Below are 15,808 nucleotides of genomic sequence, written 5' to 3' on the forward strand. Positions count from 1 at the left end.
CAACATGCTGCTGCTGCTGCTGGTTTTGTTTTGTTTTGTTTTCTTTTTTTTTTCTCTTTTATTTTTCAGTTTTCTGTTAATTAAATGCCTCGGGATCTTTGTGGGTTGATTACTTTGTGTAGTAGCCGTTATCCCTTTGCCAACGCTGGCAGCTGATCGTGTTTAATTTATGGACTGTAAAATGCAAGTCGCCCCTTTATAGCGGAAATCGTAGTGCTTAATGCATGTGCCGTCGCATTACGAGCAAAGATTTTCAATTGTTAAGCCTAAATGGACGTACAACTTCCGTTTGTCGCCTTTGGCAAATTTGTAGAGCAACGCGAAGTCGTTGCGATGCACAATTCAATACGACTACCTATTTTTTCCTATTTGAAATGTCGTGTATAGAATTTCATCACGAACTATAATTCAATTATAGAAAAGTATTCAATTTTGACTGCAAAATCGAATTCGTGCTAATTTTGGATTTCTTGATAAAAGTGACTAGTTCCTTTTGGATGATTTAAGAGCGCAATGCATCATTATCAGGCAGACGGGACTTAAGGCATTTGGCAGTCTTTCAACTTTAAATACAATATATTTATTAGCTGAGCACATAAGCTGCCCAATATAAAGAATTGTTTATGTAAGGGTATCACAAGGCGACCAACCAACCACTTTTATCAATGGGCAACTGCGTCATATCTTGGCTTGGGGTACTGCGCTGCGAAGTATACGAAACAAATGCGATACGTGTGCGACAAAGAAGTACTCTGAGCATTACGACAACAATGGAAGTGACAACAACAACAACGAGAACGAACAACTATAAAGCGCTAGAAACAGCGTTAAGAGTCGGAACAAGTAATTAAATGGAAAATATGTTCCAGCTGAGGCGCTGCGGAAGCAGATTGCAGTCAAAGGCAGCAGCAGATGCGGGTTGCAATTTGATGCAGCAGCCGCAGCAGCAGCAGCAGCCGAAGCAGCAGCAGCAGCAGCAGCAGCGCCTGCCTTAGAACGGAAGCGGCAGAACGGATATGAATGCTTCCGCACGTAGAATGAATAAAAGATACCGCAAAGGAGGCACACGCTCTTGAGTGTGTGTGTGTGTGTGGTGGCAGTTGGTCGTCTTAGGGCGTGGCCTCAACTCGGAAGTGAATGGAACAAAGGCAACAGCAGCAGCGGAAGTAGCTTAAACCCTTGTGTGCCAGCCCAAAGGCAGGGGCAGGTGTGCCGCTTGCTTAGCCGGAAGTAAAAGTAAAATTTCATGAATGAACAAGACTCGCAGCGAGTCTTTGAGTAAAAAGCAGCAGCAGTAAATTATGCTGTACGCCAAAGAATCCACCTTAAGATTGGTTGTAAGGGGTATTATGATTTGTTGCAGAAGTATGTGACAGTTAGTAGAAAGAATATTTATATATTCTTGATGAGAGCGAAGAGCTGAGTACATCTAGACACGTCTGGCTGGTGGTCTGTGTAGTTCGATGTAAATATTCACCCTGAAATTCATTTTAAATATTCTTGCCTTTTTCGTAAGATCGATAAATACATATATGAGCTGTGGTTTTTTAAGCATAATTCAGAAATGAGTCACGTTAATAACTTGCCCCATTTCCCCAAAACTTCAAAAAAGACAACATTTTTAAAGGGAATGTCTAATGCTTGCTGCTGGTTTTAGGGCATATTCTAGTCGGGCACTTGTTTAGGTTCAAATAAATGTGTGGGCGCATTCAATAACAGCAACAAAAAAAAAAAAAAAACGAATATACGTATCTAAAAACTGTATCTATGTATATAAAATAATGTAAAGTGGAGCAAACAGACCATAAAACCAACAGCAATAGCTTTTATTATTGCTAAAGCGAACCATGAATGAAAACTAAGCTAATAGAAACTATAAACGCAAGTTTTAAAATTAATATATCTGGGTCTATCTCTATCTCTATCTATATCTATATCTATATCTATGTCTATATCTATATCTATATCTATATCTGTATCTATATCTATATCTATATTTATATCTATATCTATATCTTTATCTATATCTATATCTATATCTATATCTATATCTATATCTATATCTATATCTATATCTATATCTATATCTATATCTATATCTATATCTATATCTATATCTATATCTATATCTATATCTATATCTATATCTATATCTATATCTATATCTATATCTATATCTATATCTATATCTATATCTATATCTATATCTATATCTATATCTATATCTATATCTATATCTATATCTATATCTATATCTATATCTATATCTATATCTATATCTATATCTATATATCTATAACTCTCTAATGCCCAAAAAATCAAAATGCACCAATTTTTTTTTTGTTGGCATTTTTCACTTAAGCTAAACATTTTGCACGTAACTGTAAGTGGAGCTGTATTTGTATCTGTATCTGTATCTGTATCTGTGCATCTATGTATCTGTATCTGTATCTATTGGTGTGTTTTGCTCGCTCGCCAACGTTTCATTCATAAAAATGCTTATTTCCTGTTGTTTGGCTAGGCGACCGCCTAGAGCGCTTCATGTTTCGAGTGTAGTTTGCACAGTCATAAAAAACACACACACACACACTGAAAGTCATTCTGGCTAGCGATAAGATAATAAAATCCGCTTAGATACGCACTTTTTTTTTGCGCTCCGTCTGCCTCGACTTGTGTCTCCGCGCAGCTGTATGTGTATCCGAATATACATATATATCTGCCTTTTATATATAAATATATACATCTATATGTATATAAATTTTACTATGAAAATGAATAGCAGCAACAAAAGAAATTAGCGTAATTAGCAAATTACCCGCCATATACACTTTTTTGTGGCTTGGAATTGACGTCGTCGTCGCCCCGTCGCCTGGTCGGTCGGTCTGTCGGTCAGTCGGTCGCCTTCGACATCGTCGCATTTCAGTTTCTTGGCCGGATATGCTGAATTTGCACAAAAGTCGGAAAATCGCATAAATACTTATTCGTTGGAGCATTTCTCGGTATGTGTGTGTATCTTTTTTCTCTGTTTTTTTTTTTTTTTTTTTTTGGTTACACGCGCTGCCAAAATAAATATACTTAATTGACGTTTGTTAATCGCAACGCAAGATGATGTGGGGCGGCACGGACTGCTGGTCGGGTCGGGTCTGGCCTGGCCTGGCCTGCCCTGGCCTGGTCTGGTCTGGCATTCTGCATGCCATACGTTTTTGGCCAGAACGAAATGTACAGCAGACAGCGACAGCGACAGCGACGTCAGCGTCGACGTCAACGTCAACGTCGCTGCCGCCCACGAGCAATTCTTAAAGTAGAACAATAAACCAAAAAGGGCTGACAGTTTGTCTGGCTCGGTCGCTTGGCTCGTCATTTGGCCAATTAGTCAAGAACTAAGCGTCATATGAACGAGATGCATAAGATACTTGTAGAGTACATTACATATAGATAAATGCTAAATGTATTTAGATAAAGGTAGATACAATTCCAGTTCTAATGCAATCTAAGCAGTAATTCATAAAGCTATTGTTTCTATTATCGCTTTTTGCCTAAAATTGCTTAAAAAACTGAACAATTTTGCAACAAAAGTTCAAATTTCTATCCATAAATAGTAACTAGAATATAAAATATTATGTAGATATCAAGATAGTCACCAATGAATCAGTTAGTCAGTCAGTTTGTCATGCACTCTGTCATTTAGTCAGTCTGTGAGTCAGTCAGTCAATCAATCCGTCATTAAGTCAGCCATTCACTTAGTCAGTTAATCAGCTTGTTATTCAGTCAGTTGGTTTGTCAGTCAGTCCTTCAATCAGACAGTCTGTCCTTCAGTCAGTCATCCAGTGATTCAATCTTTCTGTCAATTAGCCAATCTGTCATTTAGTCAGTCATTCACTCAGTCAGTCGGTCCGTCAGTCAGTTCGTCAATCAGTCAGTAGGTCTTTTAGTCAGTCATCCAGTAATTCAATCTTTCTGTCAATTGATCAGTCAATCCGTCAAAGATATTAGGTATATATATTATATAATGTTATTAAATATATATATATATATAATGTAGAACCATACTAGACGAATGATATCTATATCAGAAATGGTAAAGGGCTCAACATTATATGGTGCCTACAATCGAATCACACAAATTGAGTGAAATCAATTTCCTATAAAATTTAAGCAAAGCAAAAGCCAGCAACACATTTGCTGAGCAAAGAAATCCCCGAAAATTCCGAGCAGCACCTGTTAAAGAAGGTTACTTGCGACCCCTTGCAAAAACCTTGGACTACAAACAACAAACGAATGCAGCATGGCATTGAACTAACCGCTGTTAACCTTGAAACAAAAAATAATAATAATTTTATGCTTAATCACTTCCTATCATGGTCAATCAGTATATTTTGTCGGTCAACCAGATGGTCAATGGGGGTTTTCGGCTTGATTCTTATCGGTTCTATGCAGTTGGCGCTTATCAGAATAAGTTGCTTTCCCGTTGCTCTAATTACTTTATGGGCTTTCATTCATGATTGTTTTGCACTTGGTTTGCGTATTGATTGATGACTGATAAATCTGTATCTTTAAGTGTTTCCGATTTGATAAAGGAACAAAAAAGAAATCAACAGCAACAGACTTGAATATACCTTATCAATGGAACAATCTCTGAAATCATGAGTTGTTTTTTTTTTGTAACCGGGCTGATCTTGGCCACTGTTGACACGGCTGGCTGGCACTTTGCAGCACCCACCTGAGTTGATACTTCAATCTAAAGCCCACAGACTTCCTGTGAGCGAGTGAAAGAAAGACTTTTGTGCCCTGCCTCCTACGAGCTTTTAATGCTCTTGTTGTTGTTGTTGTTGTTGTTGTTTATGTAGTCAATATGTGGGCGTCGCTGCATTCACAGCGGATGCTAATGAGCATGACTAGACTTATGCCTGATTGCTGGGAACGTGCTGCTGACTGTCCGCTCGAAAGGTGTTGTTGACAGCCCTCAGGGGCGTTATGCCGAGGCGTTGCAGATGCGCTCTGCAACTGCAGCTGCTCTTGGCCTGCTGCTGCAACAGTTGCATTATTCTCATCGCTTGTCAGTCCAGGCATTGTGGGCTTGTGACAGTCACTTGAATCTAACTGATCAACTGATGAAATGCCAAAACATTGGAGATATTCAAGTAGAAGCATTTCTTTTAGGTACAGAAAATAAATAAACTTTAGTTGACAGAACTATCGATTGATTGAATCGTTTGGTTGAGTATATCGATAAGTTTTTATCACATGCTAAAGTTCTGTCAAATGAATAGTTGTACTTTGGGGAACTTTAGAATCGTCGGTTAAAAATATCGTGAGATTTTGTAGCATCAGCTAGACTTAAAATTGTGGTTTAAATCTTGATTTAAACTATCGATAGTTTTATTTAGCACAAGCTGAACTTAAATTTGTGGCAACGATAAACAAATAACGGTTTAATCTGCAAATTTACCCATGTTATAAGAACTATCTTTGAACTTTAATTTGTCGACCTCTAACATAGACGTAAAAGATTGAATGAATCATGTGTTGAAACTATCGATCGATTGTTAGTGACATGAATAGCGTTCGATCAATTATTGTCTTTGATATATTTTCTCTGTACTCCTATTGTTGAAAACATTAAAGAACACTTGAATAAATGACAAGTATAGCTTTGCGTTCAAATCATATGCCACGAGCTGCTTTGTTGTTTTTGTCGCAAACTCATTCGAAATGCATAGAAACAGTTAATCATAAAAGTCCAAAGTTCTGCAGCCAAAAAGATTAAATATTTGAAGAACTTCAGAATTCAAGAAGTGAACTTTTTATTGTTGTTGTGAACATTTGCAGCTGCGCAGCTGGGTGACAATTCTGACGTTGCCAAAGTTGTCAGCGCTGTGATTAAAGCTAAAACCAGGCGCATTCAACAGATGTTGAATGTCTTTTGATACACCCACTCTCCCTCTCTCTCTCTCTCTCTCTCGCTCTCTCTTTCTCTATCTATCTGAATATCTGTGAGTAGCTCTGTCCTGCTCGCTCGGAGGTTTGCTGTGACGGATGTCGCAAATTTTGGCACTCTGATTTGTCTGTGCATGACAAACGCACACAGATACACACACACATACACACACACTCTGCTTATTGTGCATGTGTGTGTGTTGTTTTGTGTCGAAATGCCGTAATTCTCTCAGCCGGCAGCTAATTTAGTGTTTCCTGCTGACAACTGCAGTTTAAGCTTCAAAGACAAAAGCAAACCATGACATGATAAAGAAAGCACAGCACAGAGAAAGGCAAAGCGAAAGAGAGAGAGAGAGAGTGAAATTAATTGCGAGAGTTAAGTTAATTACAAAAGCAACAATAACAACAACAACAGCAACAAGTACGCACAATTTGCAAAACGATCCATGGGCTGTATCAAAAAGTTCTAGTATCTCTCATAAATTGTACAATAAATGTTGATTTTGTACAAACAAGCTGGCAGCGCCTCGTGTTTGTTGTTGTTCTTGTTGTTCAAAATAGACGACATCCGGTCTGTACAAAAAAAAAATACATATATATATATAAATCATATTTTTAGATAAACGTTGATACACACACAAACACACACACACACACACCAACACCAACACACACATTCATTCGGTTCGGCACGAGCTGCGCATTGCATGATTGAGTTGCTCTTTTGTCATTACCAATAACATTTTTATTCGAAATGCATTTTTGGTTTAGTGTTCAGATATGTATATATGTTATTATGACCCAGTTTCAGATTCTCACTAATCGCAATTGCTTGAGAAAATAATACAATTGTGCTCTAGTTTTACAAAGGTTCATTATGGGAAAATTAAATGCTTTTGATAAAAACCCAATAATTTCTTTTACTTCAAATAATATTTTTGACATAAAATAAAGTATACTTTTCTAACTTTATTGGGTCTACTCAATAAGTTGGGTAATGTGCTGGAAAATATGTAATTATTAGGGGGTAAAATCTGGATAATATTGCATTTATCCATAAATTTACCAATTAACACAAGTCAGTTTCTATCTTTAATTTACCTTAATCAGAGCTCGAATTTCACATAGATCTCGATTAATTTGCTTCGCCTAATCAATAGAAATCGATATGTAATCGAAATCGATAACATCTGAAGCATCTGTCAGCCTCTTATCATCTGTTCTAGTGTGGCAACACTGGCCAGAGCATGCAACAGGGCCAAATGTTAAAAGAAAAATTGTGTGGAAATGGAAATAAATTAACACATTTAATGAAAATTCGACAAGCGGACTAGAACCGAAAACGGAGCGTATGAGTAATCAACGACAGGAAATGGTGACAAATGCGCCCCTCCGCGCTCTATGTGTGTGTGTGTGTGTGTGTCTCCCTATGTATGTAAATGTGTTGTAGCTATTTGCACCGATAGCAACAAGCCAAAAACGACGAAAAAAAAAAATATAGAAAAAAAAATTTCAATAATTTATTTGGTTTGAATGAAATACGAACGAAGCGACGGGCGACGGGTGACGGGCGACGTGGCCGCCATTGGGGCGCCCACAGGAAACGTTGACGCTGGCAGCGCAGTCGACGCCAGCGTTGGGTTGGCAACAGTTTCCTGTGTTTAATTTGTTGTTGTTGTTGCTGTTGTTGTCGCTGAGTGCAAACGAGTTACGACAACAAACATATTACAATTTGGTTCAATGACTTTGCCCAGCGATAGAGACTGGCGAGTGGCGTTGGGCGACGCGACGCGACGCGTACTTGGTTGCCCCGGGGGCGTTATCTAACCCACTGTAAACACCCATTTAGCCAAAACACCCACAAGCTCGTTTATCAGTCGTGCTGCTGCTGGTCGTGGCAATATTAAGGAAATGGCCGACGCCGCACAAAAGGCTTGCGCCAGATGTGTTGATAAGACCCAAGTCGATTTAGCTTAAATACCCGCCCACAAAAGTGTGTAGAGTATATTGGCTTTGCGCCATGTCCGTTCGTTTGTCCAGCTGTCAGCATACACTCCATTTGACCCTTAAACTCCATGATGAGTCTTTCAGCTTGAAGCGTGCTAATATTCGTATACATTTTATATCTTTATCTCTACCTCTGTCTATCTATGTATATCCATATCTATATCTATATCTTTACATATATATATCGTTTATCGACAGCTCTGAATAGATTTCGCGAATGAACGTGTATTTTTCAGTCTGATGCACCCTGGTTTTTTTTTTTACCATTTGTACTTTATTTCTTCTTTGTAACTCTGGGCTTAGGGTGCTATTATTTGTTGTGCTATCTGTTGCGCTGCGAATCCCATAAGTGTGCCGGCAAATGCTGGTGTCTCTCCATTAGTCATAAGCCCCACAAAGCCACACTGAATGAAACTCTATTTCTGTCCATTTGCAGTTTGTGGACATTGGCATAGTCACCTCTATCGAATCGAATCACAAGCAAATCGAATTTGCACGAAAAGGTCAAGAGATTTGCATCAAAATAGAACCAATTCCCGGCGAATCACCAAAAATGTTTGGAAGACATTTCGAGGCGGACGATATGCTCGTGAGCAAGGTAAGTTCTAGACATATCATTTATCGATTGTGTATAAATTGGGCGTGTGTGTGTGTGTATGAATATATATATAAGTATACATGTATGTATACCAAACGCAAACCAAGGTTAGTTTTCGCTGTGCTGCAAATGTGAATAAAATGTAAAGTGCTCTTCTCCTCGATTCTCAGGGATTGCAGTAGACTCTGCAGTTATTCACGCTTAGCTTGTGATGTAGAGCTGTTTACAAAAGTAGCTTGACCAATATAGTTCCATGCAACTCACTTTTCAGACAATACTATCCATAAAAGCTGACAATTGTTGAAATTGATAAATGTTAAACGAAAAGGTAGTTCTTCTGACAAAAATTTAATATACCACACGATAGTTTGTATGGTTTTTGACAACATTGAGTCTCCAATGAGGATGAGGAAGACGCCCTCGGCACCGCCTGAGCGCATTCCAGACGCACTCGAACAGAGCCTTTTGCAGCCGGCGAAATTATTACGGCCATGCGATGCATGCAATCAGATAATGTTCGCGGACGATATCGTCTTTCTTGTCTAATCTTAATCGATTTGCTGATGTCTCGACATTTCCGGCAGACAGATTGTCTATAATTGTCTCCCCCTTAAATAACGTACAAATTTGATGTTCTATCATGTCTATTGATATGTTAGTTCATTTTATATTTATAAAAATAACTTTGGAACTCTAAAAAAAAAAAAGAAGCAACTATGTGTTTATCACCAATTGCAGCCGAATTACAACCTGACTTTTATTAGTGGGTTTTTACGCAAAAACCATCAATTGGCCCATCTAAAAAACAGTCAATTGCTAGATAGAGACTTGGCTCTCAAGCTTACGTCAGGCAATCGGAGCTGAGTGGCAACTGTACCCAGCACCTGTACCCGGCACCTGTACTTGGCACCAGGTGCAAATCCCCCTGCCCCTCTTTACTATCAGCTCCCTTGTGCGCTGCCACTCGGCACTGGGAGCACTTAAACTTTGGCAGTGCGCCATTCGCATTCGCATTTCCATTGCCAGCTTGGCTTATCAAATTACATGGCCAAGTCGTGTAAAGCGCGAGGGGAAGCTCCCTTCGCAAAGGGGCTGGGGGAGGCGGAGGGGGGCTTTATGTGCCATATAAATGGCGTTAAAAGGTCTTTGCAACTTCCGCCCCGGCAAATGGCTAGCAACATTATTTGATTAATTACTGAAACGAAACAAAAAAAAACGAGATTGATCAAGTCGGGTATGTTCGACTAGCAGTTGCTCTATCCCCAGCTGATGTCATAAGTCGAACACTCTATTATAGATACTCTACACCTTCCGTTTGCCGTACAACATGGGAAATACATTCTTTAGTAGCTCTGAAACTCATTTTCCGATTTGCTTAACATTTTCTGTAGCTTTAATATGGCAACCAAGTGTCAAAATCGATATTTATCGATGATATGCTATGTTGCAGTTATGTTAAAGTGTCGATAAATATCGATAACTTGTTAAAGGACAACTATGTTTTAAAATCGGCATTTATCGATAGTAGTTGTTAAAGCTATGTTTTAAAGTCGATATTTTGTCACGTTACTTATCGTTATTACGTCATGTTACAGTTATGTATCAAAATCGATATTTATCGATATTATTGTATGTGTCAAATACGATATTTTATCGATATCCTGTAATGTTTCCGTTATGTTTGAAACTCGATATTTATCGACATTATTAAATTAGTTTCAGCCATCGAAGATTATAGTTTAAAGAAATTTAATATATATCTCCTTCTGCCTGTAGAATATAATAAAACATAACCAGTATGCCCACTTTTAGTAGATACAGGGTATAACAACTATAAAGCTGACGTCAAGCGAAGGACACTGGGTGTGTGTTGTGTTGTGCTAGCTACTGGGGGGAAGGGGACTGTGAACTTTTCAAATCGATAATGAACTTAATTTTCGCGCTATTTTAGTGGCGCTTATCAATGCGGTGGCATCAATGACGTCAGCAGCATTGGCTGTCAGCACTTTGAGGCGGAAGCGAGGGCTGGAGCAGGGCGGGGGCTGGGTTTGGGACCTTAAGAGTCGTTGGGTAATTGCTCATTGAGCTCCACTTTGCAGCGAGTTTGATTCAATTAATTTGTCGTAAAAAATTGTTTGCCTGCCGAGTTGGGTAATCAAATTTAGTCCACAACATGTTGTAAAGACAAAAACATAACAGAAACACACATAAAAGCGCTTCAAGGACGAGGCACAGTCTCTCTGTGTGAGTCTGTTTGTGTGTGCTTGCCCATTCCGCTCACTTATATCTATTTACAGCCGCTTTGCTATTTTTAGCGCTCAATGCCTTTACGTGCTATCAAAGGGTATTATGTCATGGCTGACCCGATCAAAGCGGGCGCCTTCTGCCCAGCCACCCCGAGAGCCCAGCCCAGCCCAGCCCAGCTGGAATTGGGGCTGGGTCTGGGCCTGGCTGACGTCACGTTTCACCTTCCACGGCAATGCACTTGCTGCTGCCCCCAACGTTCATTGACTTCTGACGTTCTCGTCGTCGGCATCGTCATCGCAGCAATAACCCAGTTTTTGGTCGCGCTGTTTTGGGTACTCACTTGACCCAGTTGCGTGCAACGGGTTCAGCTTTTGCATTGTGCCCGGCTTTGACTCTATTTTTCTTTTTTTTTATCAGAGATTCTGACGCATTTGGCGACCCGGTTCGGCGACTGCAACCCAAATACCCACATACCAGCGTGGCTTTTAATTTTTAGACAAGGCTTAAGAGCCAGCTATAAATAGCTGAAAGTGCGGGGTCAAATATAAAAATAAACTGAAATTGAATCGAATTTGAATTTATTTAGTTGAAGGAAAAAGGTAATTCTCTATATTTAAAAAGTGTTAAGGGTTATAGCAGAAGGTCAAAAGGTTAATCAAATTAATTCCGTAATACTACTCTTTAATTTCGATAATGCTATCGATTATTTAAAAAAAATCGATATAATTAAATACAAATATTAATATGAATACATCCTTATGTACATATATAATATAATTATCAATCGGATTATAAATAATATCTCAAAATGTTATCGATATGGTTATCGATTGTCTGAAATCAAAGTAGAAAATTGCATATCAAAAAAATGCATCTCAACGTGAATTCGATTATATTTTAAATGCCGGACGAGTATAAGCCTAGCTTCTGGCCAGCTCATCAATATGCGTAGCCATTGCCCCTATTGTCCGATACGTCTATAGGTGTATCTTTTATCGGGCATTAGGTATGCAACTCTCTATATATTGAACGTATTGTTGTGCCCGGGCAAATTAATATGCAGCTGGCAAAAACTTATAATTAAATGGAAATGGAAACTAAGAAATGCGCACAAACGGCTGCCATTCAAGCGAGCTAATCGACCGGATGTAAAGAACAATGTCAGCGTGTTATATAAGAGCTTAGACAAACACGAATCGAGCATCTAAATAGGAGAATTCGAAATTGTTTTATAGTTTAGGTAATGATTGGATATATTTAAAGAAATTGTTGATACTCAGAAACAACTTTCGTTCGATTCGCAGCAACTTCTTGGCTTCGGCTGGAAACTATTCTCCTGTAGCTGAGTCCTGCCAAAAAGTTTTTTTATTTAACCAAATTTGATGGAAAAAATATGGTACGTTGAGAATTCTAGGTTCCTTTAGTGGACATTTTTTCTTTTTTGAGTTTGGTTCATAGAAAAGAACCAAAAGGAATTCTCGGCACGAACTGGTTCGCTTTAAAATAGTCTGTCACTTGACTATGAAAAAAACCCTCTTATTTTACTTGCTCTTATTGTTACTCTGTCTTATTAATTTATTTTATTAACAATATCTACAAATTGTCGCTTTTTTTTGCAGATCTCACGCCAGAGCATCGACGCCTGCAAGGACTATTTCCGCGATGACTTGATCAAACCCGACTGGGCGCTGATGGTGGAGCTCAAGAAGCTCTTTGAGATTCTCTAAATGTTTGCCAAAATATTATATAAAAAATGAAGAACAACAACTGCAACTGCAATAGAAAATTAATGCTTGTAGCTCAACTCTTAACTACAGACTGCTTCAGCTAGCGACATGGCCGACTTGTCCCTATGCAAAATAATGTCTTAGTTTTTTTTAAAAAATTAGTTTCTTTTTATTATTATTTTGGCTTACAGTCGCTGCCGTTGCCGTCGCCTACGAAAAAAAAGTGTGTTTAAAGGTTTTAAATCAAATTTGTAAATGCTTTTTGCACAACAACAACAACAACAACAATATTTTTTGCCTGCGCTTTTTTGTTACGCATCGAAAATAAAAGTAAATTTAAAGTTGTACAAAAATATTTAAAGAAAAAACTAGTCTTTGCAATAACTGTGTCAGCAATGACGTCACATCGCCAGAGCTGCCTGCCTCGCGTAACCTTCATTCAGTGTATTGACCCAGTGCCATGCGCATTGCAGCAGCCGCAGCAGCCGCAGCAGCAACAGCAACAGCAACAGCCGGAGCAGCAGCTCCTTTTCATTCATAGCTGTCATTGAATGCGCCAAGGATGCGGCTGTGGAAGGATGCTGCTTGTGAATGGGAACACACACGGCAGCCTGGCAACGGCAGGCGCTGCACAAACTGGGTCAGCCAGTCGCACGGGTTCATTCAACCTGCGGAAGGACGATTGTGTCGCACAACAGGGCGCAGATATGAGTGTGCCACACACACACACACACACTCAGCTACAGCAATGGATGCATAATAGAGGATTATGTGCTGCAAATGCGTCACTTTATGAGCACTCTAAGCACATTGCCGCTGCTCCTCCTGGCTTGAAAGTTCGAATGCCACTCGAAATTGTGCTACTCAATGAATTGTTCCTGAATTTTGATGTATGTATTTCCCGCTTATTTAATTATTTATAAATATAATACAAATATGGGGCATTTGGGCTTATGGATATGCGCCGAGCTGGCTTTATGGAAATATTCCTAAAGTTAGCAACGCCGTTGGGTTCAAGCTTCGACTATTGCTAGGCAGATCAGATGAACAACAATGTTGAGTGTTCAAATCCTGTCTAAATGTTGCTGCGATCAGCTATAGTTAGATAGATTAGTTTTAGGACAACTTTAACTCTATAAATAATTCAACTTTTCGTTAGGAGGAGGAACAGTGCATGAAGGCGAGCAAGGAAGAGATGGAGATTAATAGACAGATTAATAGGTAAATGAATGGGAAGCCAACAAGGTTGATTAAAGCTTTCCCTCTTGAACTTAGGACTATATACAGAATCTCGCGTTCGACTCATGTCCAGGCGAGCGTATCAAAAATACTTAGGCTATATATAAAAAATAACGTAAGAAATGCGCGGCTCGAACCAACTTTCATTGTAGATTCTACGGTTCGAAACGACTTTCTGATTGTATGTCTTACGGTTCGAACAAACTACCAGAATGTAGGTTCTAAGGTTCGAACCAACTGTCTGATTTCCGCTTTCACAGTTCGAACGATTTGTCTGATTGTAGGTTTTACAGTTCGAATCAACTGCCGTGAAGCAGCTTCGGTTCAAACCTTAAGTTGTATATTTTTTGACATTTTAATAAATCAATTAAATTTATAATCAAAGTATGCGTGACTGTTCTACTGAAAATATTGATATACATATTTTCACAAACAAAAGGCGCGCTAAATTGAAGCTCTAGCAAAAATTTAAGTCTATTAAATTTGACTAGATAAATGTGGCAATGGTTGAGGATCAGGTTATTTATGCCTGGATCCTGCACAAAAGTTTTTCATATTGAACCAAACTGTTTTCGAGTTGAAATATGATTTGTTTCGCGTAAAGGTTCATTTGTTTTGCGACCAACTCGTTTGGCTTTAATTTCGGTTCATATTAAAATGTAAATGAAAAGCTGGCATTTATTTGTTAGAGCTTATGCCAACTGCTAAGCTGATCTTTGCATTCTGTTAACATAAAAATGGATATCTAAGGTGTGTTTAAAAATAATATCGAATGTAACGTTCCGTAATTGGAAACGTAAATACATGTGCTAACAGGACAAACGCACATTCACATTTATGCACTCATGAATTGGAAGGACACACACAGCACGAATGACATTAGGGGGAAGGGGGATGGGGCAGGGGCTGCCACCCAGCTAGGATAACGGCTCGAGGCGTCTTCAATGACGCCACAAATAGAAGCTGCCCATTGAAAAAGGCAGCCAGCTGGAAATTGAGAGCCGCAGCGAGACTGAGAGAAATTCATTCACAAGGCGCGCAGCGAATGGCATCCACAAAGGCCGCTCTTTATCTGTGTGTGTGTGCGATGTGTGTGTGCTTGTTGTTGTGGCTGCGTCATGTGGAATGTGGAACTAGGGCAACAGGCAGGCAGGCGGCGCAACCTTCTCGATTCACGTGGGGCTGGGCTCGCGCTGGGGGGCGGGGGTCGATTTGTGGGCGGCATTTTCATTGAGAAAAACGAACATTGGCCGCAGCAGAGGGATTCGGGGCCACTCGAACGAGGCAGCTTAAACGCTTAGCCTGTCCCAGAGTGTGCGTGTGTGTGTGCGTGTGTGTGTGTGTGTGTGTGTGTGTGCGGGGTGTAACTAATGAATGAAAGGAGAAATAAAAGTCAAATGGAAAAGCAAAAAAGAAATGTAATGAAAATCAAATCAACGTCAAAAGCAGATCGCAACGGAAGCTGCAAAGCTTCCAAAAATGTTGAATGCACGTGCTTTTGGCCTGGTTGTTGTTGTTGTTGTTGTTGCTGTTTGTGTGTGAAATGTTGCCTGTTTGTTGTTTGCCAAACGATTTCATGTCTATATTATACGAGATTTCACCTCGACGTTGTTGATTCTCTATCTAGGACACTTGTGACGTCAGACGGCGCTGAATTTATTGTGCGATTTGTGCACAGGCCCGAAAAAAGCAGCCAAAACCAAAGTCAAAGCCACTCAGCCGCAGAAATTGGATGGCCAATTTTCCCATACACACTTCTGCACTTACATGTTCACATCTACACATACATATACGTATACATATACACATATATATTTATTTATATATGTATCTTTTTTACACGCTCGCAGTGCTAGTGAAAATTTGCTGTTTAATGAATTTGAAAATCTACTTGAAATGCTCAACGAAATGAATTGTCATTTATTTTTGTATCTTTCAGCTTATTTATATAGAAATCTATATATATATCTATCTGTATATATATATATGTATTCACAAAGATTTCGTCTTGTGTATGAATGAATCGATTTGTTTAATTTAGCTGTGCGCCTTT

At 39.2% G+C, this 15,808-nt stretch overlaps 1 protein-coding gene across 1 annotated transcript in view; it reads left to right on the forward strand.

The window, feature by feature from the left end:
* The window catches only part of eIF5B (eukaryotic translation initiation factor 5B), a 39,952-nt gene extending 27,081 nt beyond the window's left edge, over nt 1–12,871 (forward strand). Inside the window, exons 8-9 of the mRNA XM_002046797.4 lie at nt 8,381–8,542; nt 12,409–12,871. Of these exons, the coding sequence (XP_002046833.1) occupies nt 8,381–8,542; nt 12,409–12,516 (270 nt within the window). The 3' untranslated portion in view covers nt 12,517–12,871. The remainder of the gene's footprint in view (nt 1–8,380; nt 8,543–12,408) is intronic.
* Nucleotides 12,872–15,808: the final 2,937 nt, after the last annotated feature.

The sequence above is a fragment of the Drosophila virilis genome, chromosome 3 (assembly GCF_030788295.1).
Source record: "Drosophila virilis strain 15010-1051.87 chromosome 3, Dvir_AGI_RSII-ME, whole genome shotgun sequence".
NCBI lineage: Eukaryota > Metazoa > Arthropoda > Insecta > Diptera > Drosophilidae > Drosophila > Drosophila virilis.